The sequence below is a fragment of the Astatotilapia calliptera genome, chromosome 3, assembly GCF_964374335.1.
Source record: "Astatotilapia calliptera chromosome 3, fAstCal68.1, whole genome shotgun sequence".
Lineage (NCBI taxonomy): Eukaryota > Metazoa > Chordata > Actinopteri > Cichliformes > Cichlidae > Astatotilapia > Astatotilapia calliptera.
In genome coordinates this window covers 30,423,168-30,441,217 of record NC_137424.1, presented here as the reverse complement: position 1 = coordinate 30,441,217, position 18,050 = coordinate 30,423,168, and the positions used below count along the sequence as shown (strand labels likewise).

General features: G+C 38.0%; 1 protein-coding gene across 1 annotated transcript; it reads left to right on the top strand.

Annotated features, from left to right (window-relative positions):
• Positions 1–646: 646 nt before the first annotated feature.
• LOC145426065 (uncharacterized) lies at positions 647–2,712 on the top strand. The gene is made up of 6 exons (XM_080299615.1): positions 647–792; positions 982–1,326; positions 1,418–1,453; positions 1,547–1,657; positions 1,764–1,792; positions 2,483–2,712. Exons 1-6 carry the CDS (start codon positions 747–749, stop codon positions 2,603–2,605), a joined length of 690 nt encoding a protein of 229 aa, XP_080155741.1. The 5' UTR covers positions 647–746; the 3' UTR covers positions 2,606–2,712.
• The last annotated feature ends 15,338 nt before the right edge of the window (positions 2,713–18,050 follow it).

Sequence of the window (18,050 nt, the reverse complement as noted above, 5' to 3'; positions counted from 1 at the left end):
AACTAAGTCATGTTTCTTAGAAAATACTTTTGTTTAAGTTTTTTTCTTGTACTAAATGATGATAGTATTGAGACAAAGTATGGTGTGAATTATTTATCATAACTTTGTTTTTACTTGACCTTTATTACTTGGTAGTTTGAAGTCTGCACTTTCAACACAAGTTAAAACGAAGACTTATCAAGGGTGGATCTTGCTGCTATATCATCTTAAATTGGTCATGTGATTTGCATGCATCGTCTATCAACTTTGCAGGGTTATCTGCATAATTCTGATTGCAAAAGCTCACAGAAAGTATGGGAAAACAACTACAGGGTTAAACAGCTTTAAATAATTTGACAACTTTAGGATATATAAAATGAGCTTTAACTTAGGTCTACTGAATGCAAACATCCTATGTGAAAAGTATATTAAATTTTAAAAACACTATTGATCCCCATTTTTGTTTTCCTTTATATGCTGCACCAGATCTTAAGGGACTAAAATAAGATACTTGATCAAAAAACAGATAAAAGACTGGATCCTAAGAGTGTGAATATCATAACACAAAATAAGAAATAAACAAACAAATAAACAAACTACTTTAATGTTGTTTGATATTAGCCAGTGCTAAAAGATATGTAAATGCATTGCATTGCCTTTGTAGTTCATTGGCAAGATGACAAACTAAATCACCCCGCCCCTCTAAACCCCTTTATAAAAGCTGCATGGTTCACTAACTGTCCGAGCAGTGAAGGATTAAACACACGATGAGGAGCTTCGTCTTGATAACAGCTTTGATTTTCTGCAGCCTCAGTAAGTACTGGCACATTACTACTCTCACCTTAAAATAAGTAATGGGACGAGGAGCCCAAGAGTTTTTAAATTTGAGTTTAGAAAGCAGTGATTTAATTAAATCAAATGAAAAGTTGTTGCCCTGTTACAGCGTCTGTTGTACCGTACACTTTGAGTTGAATCTCATTTTGTCTTTGTTGTTTGATTCAGGATGGATCTTTATCTCTGGCTCTGAGGTTCACACTGTGACGGTCCAGCGTGGCGAAGACGTCACACTGCAGTGCTCCAACATTTCCACAAGTCCAACACATACAGAGTGGTTCAGAGTGATCAACACGACTAAAACGAGCTGCATCTCATCTATGTTTGGGTCTCATGGCCAAGCCTCTTTCTGTGATGGATTTCAAAATGGAAAATTCAATATGAGTTCGAATGTCACTTCTGTCTTTCTTAAAATGACAGAAGTGGGTTTATCTGATGTTGGGCTGTATTTCTGTGGATTTTACATGGATGTGCATATTATTATTTCCAATGCAGTAGAGTTAAGATTTGAAGGTAAGCTTTCCTTAGTAGCACAACAGCATGATGAGACGTTCAATGAGAACTGGAAGTCACAAATTATTATAATACTCATGTTTCTTTACAGGTGGTGAAACGAATGATGAAGAATCTAAGACTGAAAGTACGATTTTTTTTTTGGTCTCTAAGCACTTTGATTGTTGTTGAGCTCAGACTTCAACCAGACTGAAATATTCCACTCCAATTATGTTTGTAGAAGAGCCTGAAAGATGCATACACCTGATGAGCATCGTGCTGGGTAGTCTGACTGGTTTACTTACTATGGTGGTCATTGTTCTGGTTTTAAAAGTCAGGAACCTACAAACAGGTAGACTTGGCTGTAACTGTTTCACCTGTTACAGTAAACTGAAACAAGAAGATAAAAAATATGTTTGTGAAAATTAACTCATCTCAATTTTCTATTTGCTGTTTAGCTACGGAACCTAAGGGTGAAGAACTAAAGGTAAATGTGTTTTTACTCATATTGTGTGAACTGCATGTCATGATTTAAAAAGATGCATTTAAACATGTAATTATTCTATGACTAATATCAACCTATGGCATCCACATGTATTTTCTTCTCATTAACCACATTCATCAGTATCTGACAGAAATTTTAAAAAAGTAAAAAAATAATCCCAGCAGAAAAAAAGCTTGATGATAGCTGCAAATAAGCAATAGTTTAGTTTAAAAATTATACACAAAAATACAAGGAATACATACACCATTATGATACATTGTCTGTGAGATTTCTAACACCAATTGTAACTTTAAAAGTTAGTGTAGAAAAAATTATAAAAATATTAGATTATTATTATAAATTATTCTTCTAAAATATGTCTCAAAATAAATGTTCCTGTTGGGTTAGAAGTTACTTTGTTGGGGATGTCTGTTCCTGCTCTGCTGTTCTTTACATTACAGCTAGTTGTATGTAGTTTGTGAAATGCAGATGCAACCGGTAAATCAGTTGCAAAACAGTGTTTTAAAGAAAATTAATGCAACCACTCTAAGACATTAGACTCATTATTGATTCTTGTTTAATTCAACTAATAAAATCTTACTGAAATCTTATGTCATGTGACTCACAAATCCACAAACTTTTCAGATTGTGTTGATTGTGTTCATCTGTTTAAAAAAGTATTTTAATTTTCAGAACATGAACTCAGATGATCTGAACTACGCAGCTCTGAGTTTCCAGACAAAAGCTAAAAGAAGCCGCAGGCCTGCGACACAGAGTGAGCCGGAGCCTAACGTTGTGTATGCTGCCACACGATAGACTTAGGAAGAAGAATTAGTTCTTATTAATATAACCTGCTGATATATTTCTGTGTGTGTGTTGTGGGTGACATGAATCTTGGAAAAAAAATAAAATTATGAATAAAATTTGCATTCAAGGTTGTTTTTTCTTCTAAATCTCTGCTTTGTGCCTCTTTGTTTTTCTTATTTATTCACGTTGTCTGAGAAGAAAAACGTAGACATGATAAAGAAGATTCAGAAATAACTGATTAATGCAATTTTCTCAGAGTCTAATGGTCTGGAGGAGTCAGATAATAAGAAAAGCACAGTGTGGTGTGAGCAGAGCTGAGGTGAAAACCACAAGGTCTCTAAAATCAGAGCTCGAGGACGATATAAAAGCAACAGAATAATGATCGATCGATTCAAACTAGCTTTCTGTGTTTACATGTCTTAACTTTATCTTCAATGTCTTTTAAATTTCTTAGGCTGTCAAACAAACTTATTGGGCAATAATAACAACGTCACTCAACATTTTATTACACGAGTTGCTTCAGTTTTATACAATCATAATGCCTATGGTTAGAGATTAAACACAGAACATATTTTGGCTATATTATGAACAAGTTTTTAATTTAAAAAATATCTCAGTGTTCTCAGTAATGTTCTTTATCAATGATTAGTGTCATCACATAATCCAAGTGTCAGGGTCATAAAATATCATTGAAATTCATGGAGGAGTTGCTGAGACATCAGATCAACATAAATGAAAAGCACTGTGAAAATAGATTTAAAGTCAGGGCATCACCAGGTCTGGACTGGTAATGTGGCTTACTGGGCATTTTCTTGGTGGGCCAACACACTTTTGGGCCGATGTACTGGCCGTACAAGCACTGACAGCAATCCATTCCTTCTTTTTCATTACTTACACTGGACAATGCCTAATCAAACCTTTTACGCAGCTTCTAGAAGAAGTGGTGGAAAGGTGGAGGTCAAAAGCTGACAGAAAACAATAAAAAGAAACTAAACTAAAAATAGATTCAGCAAAATGTACAAAATTAACCTGCATGTTAGCGCTCAGTGCTGCCAGTAGTACCAGCTATAGCTAGTAACCTGGCCTCACAGTGACAGTATGCTGCTGCTGTATTGAGAGAAATATGTCTCAAAAGGGTTGCAAATGTGCAACATATGATCCATAAGTGTAAACTAAGCTTTAAGAATGTGTACAATTATTTGTGTGCAACTTCTGAAGACTCCCAAGCACATGCTTGAATCCACCCACAAATACACAGCAATTTGGTTACACGTAAAACTATTTCACAAATGCGTACATCCAAATGGGAAAATAAATACTGCTAATTTATGCACAATTTATTAAATTCAGCTTCATAAATCCAATAATTTTGACTTTCAGAAACCTTTCTGTGTGTATAAATATCTAGGTTGAGGCGCTGTCACTTGGTGTTCACTCTTTCTGTGGTAGAGTATCACTTCCTGCCTTTTCCATCAAACGGTGATGTGCTGGGTAGCTTATATGCGTAGCAGTGTAATCTTCACGTGCTTCACCAGTAGCACACTCGCTTCACTCGTAGATGTATAGTTACAGTATTCACTCACTGTGTCTTTAGGGTTTTGCTAGCTTAGCTTAGCTCATAGCCGACTAGCTAGCAGCATGGCCTCTTTACCTGTCCCTCCTGCACTTTCCTGTTCATGTGTCAGATGTTTAGTTACTCCTCAGCCTCTAAACGCTTTTCCCTACTCGGCGACACACTTGACTGAGATCAAACTTTGGTTTTTGACAATTCTGTTCTGAGACATGTGAAGCTAGAGACACCACCAGCCATAGTCAATTTTCTTCCAGGGGCCAGAGCAGGCGACATTGATGGAAATTTTGAAGGGAAAACCATTTCAGGTGACCACATCATGAAGCTCACTGAGGGCAGGCCGAGGGTTTGCAATGCTGTCAACAAAGCAAAGGGTGGCTACTTTTAGCAATCTAAAATGTAAGACATATTTAGAGTTATTTATCAATCTTTGCTACATATATTTTGCATCATATATTTGATGTATGAAAGAAAAATCATTAAATGTCCAAACTATACACATAATATGTGTATGCATGACATATACATTCTTCTTTTCCTATTTTCTTTTCTTTTTGAGTGACCATGGTGGGCTGCCAGGACCAAAAATGCCAGGGCCGATTTTTTGTCCCAGTCTATCAACTAGTAATCACTCAAATGATCAGCAAATAAATAACCAACACTCTTAATCTGATGCTGTTTAAAAGCTATCCTTAAATATTTTATTCAGCAAAAGAAAAGAAAATGAACTATGGTGAGTAGCACTCCTCTAAGAGCATGTCTAAGAGACTATGACATCTAACCCAGTGTATCAGGTTTGTGGATGCTTTAACACCTCTATCTGTTGTATGGAAGATGCATTCCCATTCCTGACAAAGGTGGAAAAACCACAGTATCATCATTCCACAAACCAGAAATTACAGGAAGTACAGAGTACAATGAAAGCCATCAAAGCTGAGAGGTTTCAAAAGCATCTGATGAGTTCTCACTTTTTTAGGATTCAGTTGTATTAAATTGGATTAAACCCATACCTTTTGGCTTCTCCAAGCTTGGGCTTGAGTTAAAAAATATATAAAAAGGAAGTGCTGCATTGCTCTAAAAATAACTTTAAACAGGCGCTTATAAATGGGACAAAATAACTAGATAAAATCGGTCCTTTCAATAAGTCTGGACTAAACCTTTGGTATCTAATATAGCAGCGGTCCACAACCCCCGGGCCTCGGACCGGTACCGGTCCGTGAGTCGTTTGGTACCGGGCCGCGAGAGTTGAGGCTCAGGTGTGAAATGTATAGTTTTCAGGGTTTTTATTGGTTTTCAGCGTTATTTTGTTATTGTTTTTATCGTTTACTCAGTTTTCCTGGGTCTTTTCACGTGCGTTATGAATAAATTTTCTTTTTTTCGGTACCGGTACTAGTTTTATTTCTGTTGTATTTATCTGCGACACCTTAAAGGCCGGTCCATGAAAATATTGCCGATGCTCAACATGCTTAAAATTGCAGTTTTAAGGATTTGGTCTTTGTGTAACTACAATGCTGTATGAAGAACCATGTGAAAAATACTAAAACAGGTATGTGATTCTGTGGTCATGGAGTCACTATGAACTAAAAAGGTTTAGTAGTTGGCAGGTATGACTGTAAATTGTACTTTTTGTAATTCTTGTCTGTAACTTTTAAATGCTGCTGAATAATCAAGCCTGTTAATGTTAGCATTCATAACATAGCACTATCCACTCCTGTCTAAATGTTCTCACTTCTGGGACAAAAATACCAGCATAATTAAAATGCTAATGTTAATGTACAGAAGTTCTCTGAACTGAGCTACACGCCTGTAAAGTTTCATGACTGTATCGCCCAGAAAACTATGTAAACCTACTTTTGCGTCTGTACAGACAAAATCACATTTTACCTTAGATGTAGACACACACACACACAGCCTTGGCTAAACCTTGGCTAAACTATGTACTAAGCTGAAACAGGTATGTAACCAGAACACAAGTTTTTACACTTGTTTTACATGTAAAATTTAAGAAAGACCTGAGTGTGCACCAGAAATGTGAAAATGTTGGTGAGCTTCACCAGGACACATATCAGCCTCAAAAAGAAAACTCCAAATAGAAACCATAGAAAACTGTACCCAATATAACATAATGATACTGCAGGTATTCTTTTCCATGTTATACCAGATGTTTAGGGACTAGAAAAGGATAATAGTTTAAAATAATAAAAATTTCATAGGAGATATTCTTTTTGCATCTGAAAAGCATGGAATCTCCATGTACAAAACCTTTATGTATTCTATTGAAACAGATGAAACTTGACTACATGCAGAGGCATTGCACACTACCGATAGGTCACTGGCAAGTTAAAGGAAAACACCCCGCCCCTCTAAACCCCTTATAAGAGCTGCGTGTTACAAACTATCCGATCAGTGGCAGATTTAATCACACAATGAGGAGCCTCATCTTTATAACAGCTTTGTTTCAATGTGGCATAAGTAAGTAGTGGTACCTTACTACTCTCTACTCCAAATTATGCAACAGCTAACCTTCCAGTATTTCAATTTGATTATTAGGACACCGCAAATTCATTAAAACAGTTTCACTGTTACAATATTCTGGTACTGCGCTCTCTAGGATGAATCTTGTGTTTGTTTCAGGCTGGCTCTCTGTCTCTGGTTCTGAATTTCAGACTGTGGAGGTCCAGTCTGGTGAAGAAGTCACACTGCAGTGCTCCAACATTTCCAGAAGTTCAACGCATACAGAGTGGTTCAGAGTGGTCAACCGAGCTACGTTGAGCTGCATTGCCTCTATGTATGGCTCCAATGGACAAGCTTCTTTCTGTGATGGATTTCAAAATGGAAAATTCAATGTGACTTCTAACAACGTTGCCGTCTTTCTTCAAATAAAGCCAGTGGATCTGTCTGATGCTGGCCTGTATTTCTGTGGATTTTTCTTGGACTATCATATAATTATTTCCACTAGGGTAGAGTTGAGAATTCAAGGTGAGTTTTGGTTAAAAACCTTTCTTTGCAACTTTAGTGTTTCTCATCATGTCATGTGGAAACACAGTAACTACAAACAGAAAATTGTAAAATAATACAACAATCATGGTCACAGGTGGTGAAACCAGTGAAGGAGAGGATTTTATGACTGAAGGTGAGATTCCGTGATGAGTGGAAAGATTTTAATCTTCACTGTGCAGTACTTTCAGCATCTTGTAAAAATATATCTTAACCACACTGTTTAGAAGAGTGCAACAAAACGACCCAACCATTGAGCATCATCTTGGCTGGTCTGACTGGTTTACTCACTATGGTGGTCATTATTCTGGTTTTAAAAATCAGGAAACTTCCAACAGGTAAATGTGGCTATAATTAGTTTCACCTACTCTTGCTGCTGATCAACAAACCCAAAGCAAAGTACTGTGTTGCTAATAAACTAATTACAATTTCATATTTGGCCTTTAGGTCCACAACAGCAACCAGAGCAAAGCAGTGAGGTAAATCCATCTTTTCTCTCTATATAAAATGTTTATGATTTAACAGAACCATTAAACATTTGATGACTCTATGAAAAACCTCAACCTTCAAGCAAGGAGAAAGAACTCTAAACCGTTTATTTTAATGAACAAAAATGAATTATTATAACAATATAACACTATTAATCCCAGCAGAGATATTGTTTAGGAGTTGTCACTTAAAACTGTCAAAGTTGTAAATTATAAAAGAATAAAGAAATTGTATTTTATTATATATAAGCAATTAGACGAAGATTATAAATGAAATGCAATAACAATAAAATGCTAGTTATAACTCTGTCTGCCGAAGAAATAGTTCTTCTGTCACGGCGAGTGAGGTGAGCCGTGTGGAGGAAATGAAGGAGGATCCAAGTGCAGGCAGTCGTGAAGGTGTAAAGGTGGTTTATTGAACATGAAAGTAAATACAAACGGCAAATGGAGCTGGAACTAAACTATACTGGGAAACAACTAAACTACAAAGCACAAACCTGAATGAGAACGAGCAGAGGAGAATGACGATGGACAGCAGGGAGAGCACACGGATGTGACATGGTAGATACACAGATGACGCAGGGTGGAATACACAGACGGACCAGCAACTACAATAACGGAGGACATGACTTAAATACACCCAGAGAAACACAGGGGAATTACACACAGGTGGTGGACACAGCTGGGAATGATCAACAAGACGAGACAGAGGTAAAACTGAACACTCACATGAGACCCAGACCTTCACAATAAAACAGGAAATGAGAACACCACACCAAGACGCAGACCTGACACTGAGAGACAGACAGAATGACACATGGAACCTGAACTAAACTAAACGTGAGATACAACAGAGAACAAATCCTTAAACATGAAACTCAAATAATAAACATCATAATCATCATCATAAACACAACAAGAGAACAAGAAAACAATCCCTGATGCAAACTAAAACCAAAACATAATAACCTCAAACATGGAATAACAAAAACATGAAACTCCACATACTGGGTCCAACGGACCCAGACCCGTGACATCTTCTGTTTTTAGAAAGCAGAAGCATTAGCATGAAGTTTGTTAAGTCAAAGAAGAAGAAAGGAAGACTTTCTTCCATGTTGTTACAACACAAAGCAGCCACCATATTTTATTGAAGTATCTATGTGTGCATAAAGCAAACTGCTATGAATTTGCTATTTCAAAACTCAATATAAACTGTACGTCACAGTGATGGCTTGGGTCATTACATCTCCACTCAATGTTTTTCTGTACATGATAATATGGTGACTCTATAGTCATTAATCTGAGTGTTACAGATTTGCATATGTAATGATGTTATGTGTATCCGGTATTATTATTGAGATATTATAACTCCACCAACTTTTCATATTTTTAACAAACACAGCGTTCACCTAAATTCTTTGATATTTCAGAATATGAGTTCAGGTGATCTGAACTATGCAGCTCTAAGTTTCCAAAAAAAAGCCAAAAGAAGCTGTGGACCTACCACACGAGACCTGGAGCCACATGTTATCTATGCTGCCACAAGATAGACTCACAGGATAGCCTTTGCCTGCCTGACTGCAGAGAATTAAGAATAAATAAAGCATAAATAAAACTTGCATTTGGGCCATGTTTGGGTACTCCTTATTGTGTTTCTGTGTCTTTCTTATTTGTCAGACTTTTGTCTGAGTCGAAAAATGTAGACCGTAGTGGTCTAATAGACCAGTGAAAGGAAGCAACATCACAGCGCCTGACAGTACAACTGGTGAAAAGCTCCCGTGGGTGTGTAACACTCAGAGGAGACATTATTAGGTACAGCTAGCTCTGAGCCATGTCGGCCTTTGGATGTGCCTCAATTTTCTGTGGCATTCTACAAGGTGCTGGAAACTTTCCTCAGAGATTTTGGTCCATATTAACATAAAAAGCATCACACAGTTGTTACAGATGTGCTGACTGCACATCTATATGCAAATCTGTTCCACCATATCCAGCAGTGCACAGCTGGATTGGGATTTGGAGATGGAAGAAAGTATTAATGAACTCACTATCATGTTTGAGATGATCTGAGCTTTTTGTTGTAGCACATTATCCTGATGGAAGCAGCCATGAAAAGATAGGTGGACTGGACAAACTGAGATAAGCCGTAGTGTTCAAATGATACCCATTTTATACCAGGGTACCACCACCCACAGCCTGAATCCTTAAATAAGGCAGGACGCATTGATGCTTTTGTGTTGTTTCTAACAAATTCGGACATTACTATCAAAATGTCATAACAGGAACCAAGATTCATTAGACTGGCAAACTTATTCCAATATTCAGCTCAAGGTACTGCTGCTTAAATGGTAAAATGGTAAATGGCCTGTATTTATATAGCGCTTTACTAGTCCCTAAGGACCCCAAAGCGCTTTACATATCCAGTCATCCACCCATTCACGCACACATTCACACACTGGTGCTTAGTCATAGGGGAATGAGTAAGCAGCAGTGGGAAGGAGAAACTCTATTTTAACAGTAATAAGCCTGTGTCGACCAGGCTCAGGGATCTGCAGCCATCTGCCATGGTTAGAAAACAGGACAAAGACATGCTGTGGAGTAAAAATGACTAATGACTAAATTCACAGTGATCTATAAGCATATAGAAAGTGAACAAAAACACAAACATGCATCATGGGAAGCCTCTCCAGAAGTCTAGGCCTATTGCAACATAGCTAAATTGGAAATTCAGGGTAAATATATTAGTGGTGCTACAATACTTGTATCAGTATTGAACCGTTCGATACAGTGCTTTCGCTTCAGAGTCCCCCCCACCCCCACCCCTCCAGTGACCCTCACAAGGATAAGAAGAAGAGGATGCATGAATGAAACTGATAAACCTCTCCATCCATCAGGCATGAGTCTTCCACCCTCACCTAGAGACATAAACTGAATGCCCTTGCAACAGTCTTCATCCACTCCTCAAAGACACATGATGCACCACATACCTGCCCCTGTCGTTCTCTCTGCAGGCGACATAATATTGGAATGTTTATAACCAGATGTAACCACACATATTGTTAAAGTGGCATAATGCACATTCAGGGAAATGATGGAGAGAAAGGAACATAAATAAAAAACAGATGATAAATAAAAACAGATGAAGCAAAATGATCAAGTATCAGTCAAACAAAAACACCCTCAAATATGAAAACAGTGAAACTAGCCTCTACTCATGGTCAAAGTTACTCAGATCACCTTTGTTTATTTATTCTTCTGATGCAGGCAAGAAAAAGGGCTTTCGTTTTAGCTGATAGAACATGCTGTCACCACAGTGGAAAATTACAGGGGGAGGAGCATGAGACTGCACAAGAACATCGTCAGGCAAGAAAGCTGCCCATACACACACCGACTGTGTCAGGATGTAATAGAGGACAATGAAAAATGAAAACACCCGACGAAGTTAAAATAAATTCAAATGAATACACATAAGATATTATTTAATTCAGTACTAAGAAACAGCTCTAGTGCAATCCCTGGCTGCATAATTTTCATTAGCCGTTGTGCTTTATAATAAGTGTCATGACCTACACATAATTTTTCATCAAAGCGTGCCAGATTGTTCTTTTAAAAAGTATATATATATATAGATATATACATATATATATATATGTGTGTGTGTGTGTGTGTGTGTGTGTAATTTCTCATTCTCAATGTTTTTTCTAAAATAGGTAAAAAAAAAATCTGTAAATGTATAAAGGCTGGATTTATCTGGTCAAAAGCAAGTAGTTCAAGTTTCATTTCTTCTTCTTAAACTTCATGTGAACCTCTTCTGACTGTGCTCAGACCACACTGTGTAGTCTCTTCCTGTAAAGTGACGAGTATTTTGCTCACACCTCCCTCCCCCAAAGACCTTTTGACTCCCCTAACTTTGTATGCTCTTGTTTCATTAAGATAGAAACAAACAAACCAGCAGAAAAACGGACACAAAAATGTTATAATGACTTCACTAACATACATGTTGTACCCTCATGCACATAGAGAATCAACTAAATGTACAATCACATACAAACTAATGGATGTCTCATCTCATCTGCTCTCAGAAGCTAAGTGGGGTTAGCTTAATGAAGTATATATTTTAGGGGTGCAACGATACACAAAATTCATGGTTCGGTTCGATACTTTGGTGTCACGGTTCGATATTTTTTCGATACAAAAAAATGTTAGTGCCTTTTTAATTTGTCATATATTAAAATTATAAATATATATTTTAACTCAAAAGTACAGTTTTTAAATTTAATGTTGCTGAAACAACAAAATTATTAAAAACTAAAATCCGACATACTGTTTTACTTTTGTCCATGACGTGCTTACCTTCAGGGTCATGCTTCACATGAAGACCAAAATAGTTTCAAAGGCCAGATCTGAATGAGGGTGGGGGAGGTTCAATTTCGGGTAACGTTGAGGCATGTTCCAACGAGCTTAGCTTCTGTCTTGCTAGCTTGCGCTGCGCTCAGTGGATCTGCACCCGACAGTGCCAGACATTTTCCCAGTTAGATTTGGACAGTTATTTTTTGTAAAACCTCGCCCTTTGTCCCATTTCTACCTCATCCAATCAAAGCATGCTGTTATCTGTGTTGCAGATATCAGAGCTCTGCATTTGCATTGTATAGGTAGGTCAATACTAAAATGAAAAAGAAAAAAAACACTCCATCCCTTTAACCCCATTATAAGAGCTATGTGAAACAAACTATCAATGAATAACGGTCGGAAGCGCATCTGTAACTGGAAGGTCGCCGGTTCGATCCCTGGGCTCTCTGTCCTGGTCGTTGTGTCCATGGCGTGCTTACCCTACCGCCTACTGGTGTTGGCCAGAGGGGCCGATGGCGCGATATGGCAGCCTCGCTTCTGTCAGTCTGCCCCAGGGCAGCTGTGGCTACAACTGTAGCTGCCTCCACCACTGTGTGAATGTGAGAGCGAATGAATAGTGGCATTGTAAAGCGCTTTGGGTGCCTTGAAAAGCACTATATAAATGCAATCCATTATTATTATTATTATTATAATCCAACACAGACAGACTGGTTCAAAGTTATCAACAGAACTAAGCCCAGCTGTATTGCTGCTATGTATGGCTCTCAGGGCAAAGCTTCATTCTGTGATGATTTCAAAATGGAAAATTCAATATGACTTCCAACATCACCTCTGTGTTTCTTAAAATCACACAAGTGAATTTATCTGATGTCGGGCTGTATTTCTGTGGATTTTGCGTGAATAAGCATACGTGAATTCTAATCTTCCAGGTTAGTTTTATGTTCATATGAAATCCAAAAATACCTCAGAGACAAACAAGAAATCACAAAGTATTATAATAGCCATGGTTCTTTACAGGCGGTGAAACCAATGAAGAAGAGGATTTTAAGACTGCAAGTAAAATTACTTTTCTGTCTCTTAATTTTTTTTTCTTTTTCCATTGTGATCATTGTTATTATTATTGTGTGCAATTTAACCAGACTGAATTGGAGTGACGTTTTATTATAATTGCCTTTACAGAAGAGCCTGATAGCGCACACATGATGAAAACCATTCTGGGTTGTCTGACTGGTTTACTCACTATAGTCATCATTATTCTGTTTCTAAAAATCAGTGTTTCATCTATAGACACATGAACCGATAGAAACAGAGGCTGCAGCCTCACTGCTCAATAGTTTGTTGCCTGATGAAGTTCACCTGTCGCTGGCTTTGCTCTTTGAACAAGGTGCTGGGCTGAGGTTGACATACACTTGGCTTTAGTGCCACTCTGGGTTCTTGGCTAGCATGCTATCTGTGCAGATGCTTGCAAACAGCAAACCTGTAGACTGCACTGCTATTATCTTCCTCTGACACACAAACTAAAGTACTCTGATGCCTCACCATTGCTAATTCAGCTGCACTGCCTTGAATCCAGAGCACGTTTCAAGATTCTGGTTCCAACTTTTAGAGCTTTCCATGGAGAAGCAGCAGCTATCATACTTATTGTACATCATACAAGACTAGACAAAACTGAAGGACATAAAGCTTTTCCCACAGTGGCCCCCAGACTTGCGAAATCTCTCACCTTGTTTGAGAACTGTGGTTTCTTCAGTTTTTATCTTTTATCTTTATCTGCCAAAAAAGCAGCCTAGTGTGGCAACACTGATAGTTGCTACCAGGGGTTTTGATGGCCCACTGCCTGGCTAGACCATTTCTCCACGTGAAAGCCTGGACAGGTTGAAAGAGGCTCCTTAAATAAGGGCTGCATGCTGAACTGAAATAATGATTTTGCAACATACTTTTTCTTTTGGGGTTTTTTTGTTCTTTTTGTGTGTTTTTTACAACAGCCAAGCTTTTTTATCATCATCTCATACCTACCTGTCTTGATCCTGTAAAGAACAAATGTCACAGTTAAAAATGACACAGACTAATGTGTTTTCAGCATTTTCTTCATTAGGCTGTGACACTGTGTCAAATCTCAACACACTGAGTAACCTCATGTATCATGGTTAAACTTTTCCAGCTCAAATGTGCAACTAGTATGTTAAAGTAATTATCATGCCAGAGTGCTACAGTATATCTAGTGGTGCAGTGTTGCTACTGTTGCGTCATAGCAGTGAGGTTTGATTCGCCTGCCTTGACTGGGCTACTTCTACAAATGAAAGCGTGGTCAGACTCTACCTAGCCTCTTGACCACCCTACTTTTTTTGGAGCCAAGCCCAGAATGATCTTTCATATGCTAAGACTGTCACAGTCAAGAATAATGAAAGTAATGACTGTGGTTGTTTTTGTATGTGACTGTAAATTTTTCACCTACAGAATGTGGGCTCTGTTTACTCTGCAGTGTTGAGACTCCACCCACAAACACCCAGAAGCAGAAGGCCTGCAAAAGAGACACGAGTGGAAACTCATGTTGTTTATGCTGCCAGTGCATAGAGCTGATTCTCTGTGTTCATGATGAGATAGCACGTTTAGTGGTTAAGTTTTTTTTTTTACCCTGGACTAAACAGTTTTATGTTTGTTTTTTTCTGCCTTAATTTGTCTTCATATCAAATAAAAGAAGGGCATATAAAGTTTACTAATAGGGAGAGTCAAGTGGTGTTCAGTGGGAAGGACGCATGAGCGAGATACTGATCACGTGACAGGAAGAGACTTCACAGTGTGGTCTGAGTGCTGAACTCACAAGGCCTGTACAGTCAGTAATGGTTCACAGCAAAGTTTAAGAAGAGGCAGCGGATATTAAAGTACTGTCTTTTGACTAGATAACACCAACCTTTGTATTTTCACAGACTTTAGAAAAATATAATGATATGTTTTATAATGAAATGTAATTAAAACATTTTTTTCAATCCTGCAAGCTTTCATGAAAAACAGTGAGGACCAGTAAGGATTCGCTGATTTCAAGACTACAGATGATTAAGAATCAAAGAAAATCAAAATCCTGCAACAGTCACCTCTTTACTGATGGAAACGATGGAATCACAGATTTAAAAGTACATTAGTGGTACTAAAGTTACATCATCTAAATTTATTTTAACTTTTTTTTTTTTCATTTTCCTCTATTACATCCTCACACAGTGTGTATATCAACAGTTTTCTTGCCTGACCATGTTCTTGAGCACATTCTGGTGCGCAACAGGTCTTGTGCACCTCCCCCTGTTATTTTCCACTGTGGTGACAGCACTGTTTATCAGCCGAATTGAAAGCCACAGAAACGCTAGCCTTTAAAACCACACGCAACAAATACTGTGTTGTTTTCACACTTACTTATTTCACTTCATTCTTTCTTTGCATGCATCAGAACAATGAATATAGTTGATCTAAGTGTCTTTAACCATGAGCAGAGGTTGGATTCACTGTTTTCACATGCATTTACTGATAGGGTTACTGATAGGGTTAGGGGGGAAAAAAGGGCTCTGAGAGAAAACTTCAGTGAGCAGCGCTTCCCTTTGTCAAAATGCCTCTTTAGTGGCAAAGTGCTAACTCAGTTAAGCACTCATGTTCTTTGAATGTATGTTATGACTTTAACTTTCCTAAATGTTCTACTGTGGGAGGTGCCTGTGTGAACGTGTGGCATTCTTATCTTAGACTCCGGCCTTTATTCTGCTGTCACTGACATGCTTACTCCACTCAGCTTCATGCATTGTACATAGAATGCACAGTTCCGCATTCAGGTAGGCAGGAAGTGAAACACGTTGACACTCTTCCTTTCTCCAGTGTAGTTATGAAGATGGATGGATGGATGGATGGATGGATGGATGGATGGATGGATGGATGGATGGATGGATGGATGGATGGATGGATGGATGGATGGATGGATGGATGGATAGATAGATAGATAGATAGATAGATAGATAGATAGATAGATAGATAGATAGATAGATAGATAGTCTTCAAGTTAAGGCTATAGATGTACCCTTAAAAACAACCTATAATACACTAATCATAGCATGTAAAAACAAGGTGGCAGGTCATCAACTCTTGAGAAGGTTCGTAATTCAATCCCTTGTTGTTCCAGTCTGCATGCCAAAGTATCCTTGGGCAAGATACTGAACCCCACATTGATTCCCAATGTTTTACTGGAGCGTGAATATTGGATGGAAAGCACTTAAGTGTAGAAAAAAGTTCTTGTGTAAATAGATACATGCAGTATAAAGCACTTTGATTGCTAAAGGAAAGTATAAAAGCCTAGTGTGCTACTGAATCTGAACAAGAGTTTCTATCAGGAAGGTGCAGAAAGTTTGGCCATCAGCCTTCTGCATGAGAACAAAAGCCTTGATGTCCCCAGAAAAAAAAGTGTGTGGTTTTAGTGATTGGTTAGTGAAGATGGTTGTGGAAGTAAACTGATCCTCCCTCAAGCTGTATCACCACACAGGTGCTTGAGAGTTTGTTGTGGACATCTTCAATGCACTTCACAAACCAAGATCTCTTTATGAGTTTTATTCATCTTTACAAAGACAACAAACAGCAATACAGACAGCATGACAGCAGTCTGAATGTGTTTTAACCAAGAGGGACCACAAGCCTTGAATATTTAGAGAGGCAAGTTGTGTATCTGCCATGGTCACAGAACACATTCAGTACGTGTGTGTGTGTGCAAAAGATATTCAGTAAGGAGCGGTCTTAAAATCTTCTTCTGTTTTTGATAATTTATTGATTATATAAATATTTAGAGTTATATAAACATCAGGCTCAAAAATCCCATACAGGTATGGGTAGATGTTACAATTAGACAATGAAAATATGAATTAGCCAATATTTTATCACTAGTTAACCCTTGTGATGTCCTCGGGATTCCCATACACTTGTTTGCCATACACCTGGGGTCATTTTTGACCTGAGGACAACACAAAAATCTGCAGGTTTTGACAAAATCTTAAAGTGTTTAACTTTAGCTACCATCTTTTTCGTTTTTCATTTATGGTGGGTGAAATTGAGTGTGTTTTGGACAACGTCTGAGCTTTAAATGCGAAGGATAGTGGACAGTGATTGTTACTGAAAGAAGATCTATATCTGGATTTATTAGACTTCATCACTTAGAACTGTTTCATCATTGCTTATTCAAATATGAAGGGAGGTTCAAAGAAAACTAACATCTTCTGATCATGTATGCTTATATGCGGAAAGGTCTCTGTAGTGGGGTGTGGCTGGTGGCTCAGCTATAGGGGAGGAATGAAGCAGCAGAGACAGAGCTTAGGGGAGGGTGGAGGCCACAGGGTTAGGGTTCATCATGACCATCAAGACTTTCCCTATTTCAGTAGCATACTGGGCCCAGGATAGGGGTAGGTTTAAAAAATGGATTTCCTGATTCAAATCAATTTGAATGTGAATAATGCAATATCAATTCATTAATTCTTGAAATTGATTTTAAATATAAATGTATTTTGTCATAAATGCCAGAATCTCAGCTTAAAGCTCATAAAAGTATTTCGACAAACGCCAAACAGCTAAAACAACAAAAGATTAAAGAGCAGGTAAACTGATTGCCCAAAATATGTAAACACAAAGCATGACCAGCAGAGTTGGGCAGTAACGCGTTCCGATTACTTTTTTCAAGTAATGAGTAAAGTAAGGGATTACTATTGCAAAAAAAGGTAATTAGATTACTGTGCGTAAGCACGCTGCGTTACTAAAACCGTGATTTTTTTTTTTGCGAGTGTGTCTCATGACAGTGACGTAAGCGAGTGCGACGTTCGTGGCACCAGCTGTGTGCAGATCAACAATGGATAATATATCGAGTGCGGGAGAGAGTATGAGCGTGCAGCGTTTAAAGCGTGGAAGTACTGACCTTACTTTGAGTTTGATTCCGTGAAAAGTGACAAAAACATTAGCGTCCACTGCTCACTGCGTGGGAAGAAAACTTCTTTTTACAGTGAAAAAAACCCTAAATGTCCGAGCAAGCACCAAGTACGCT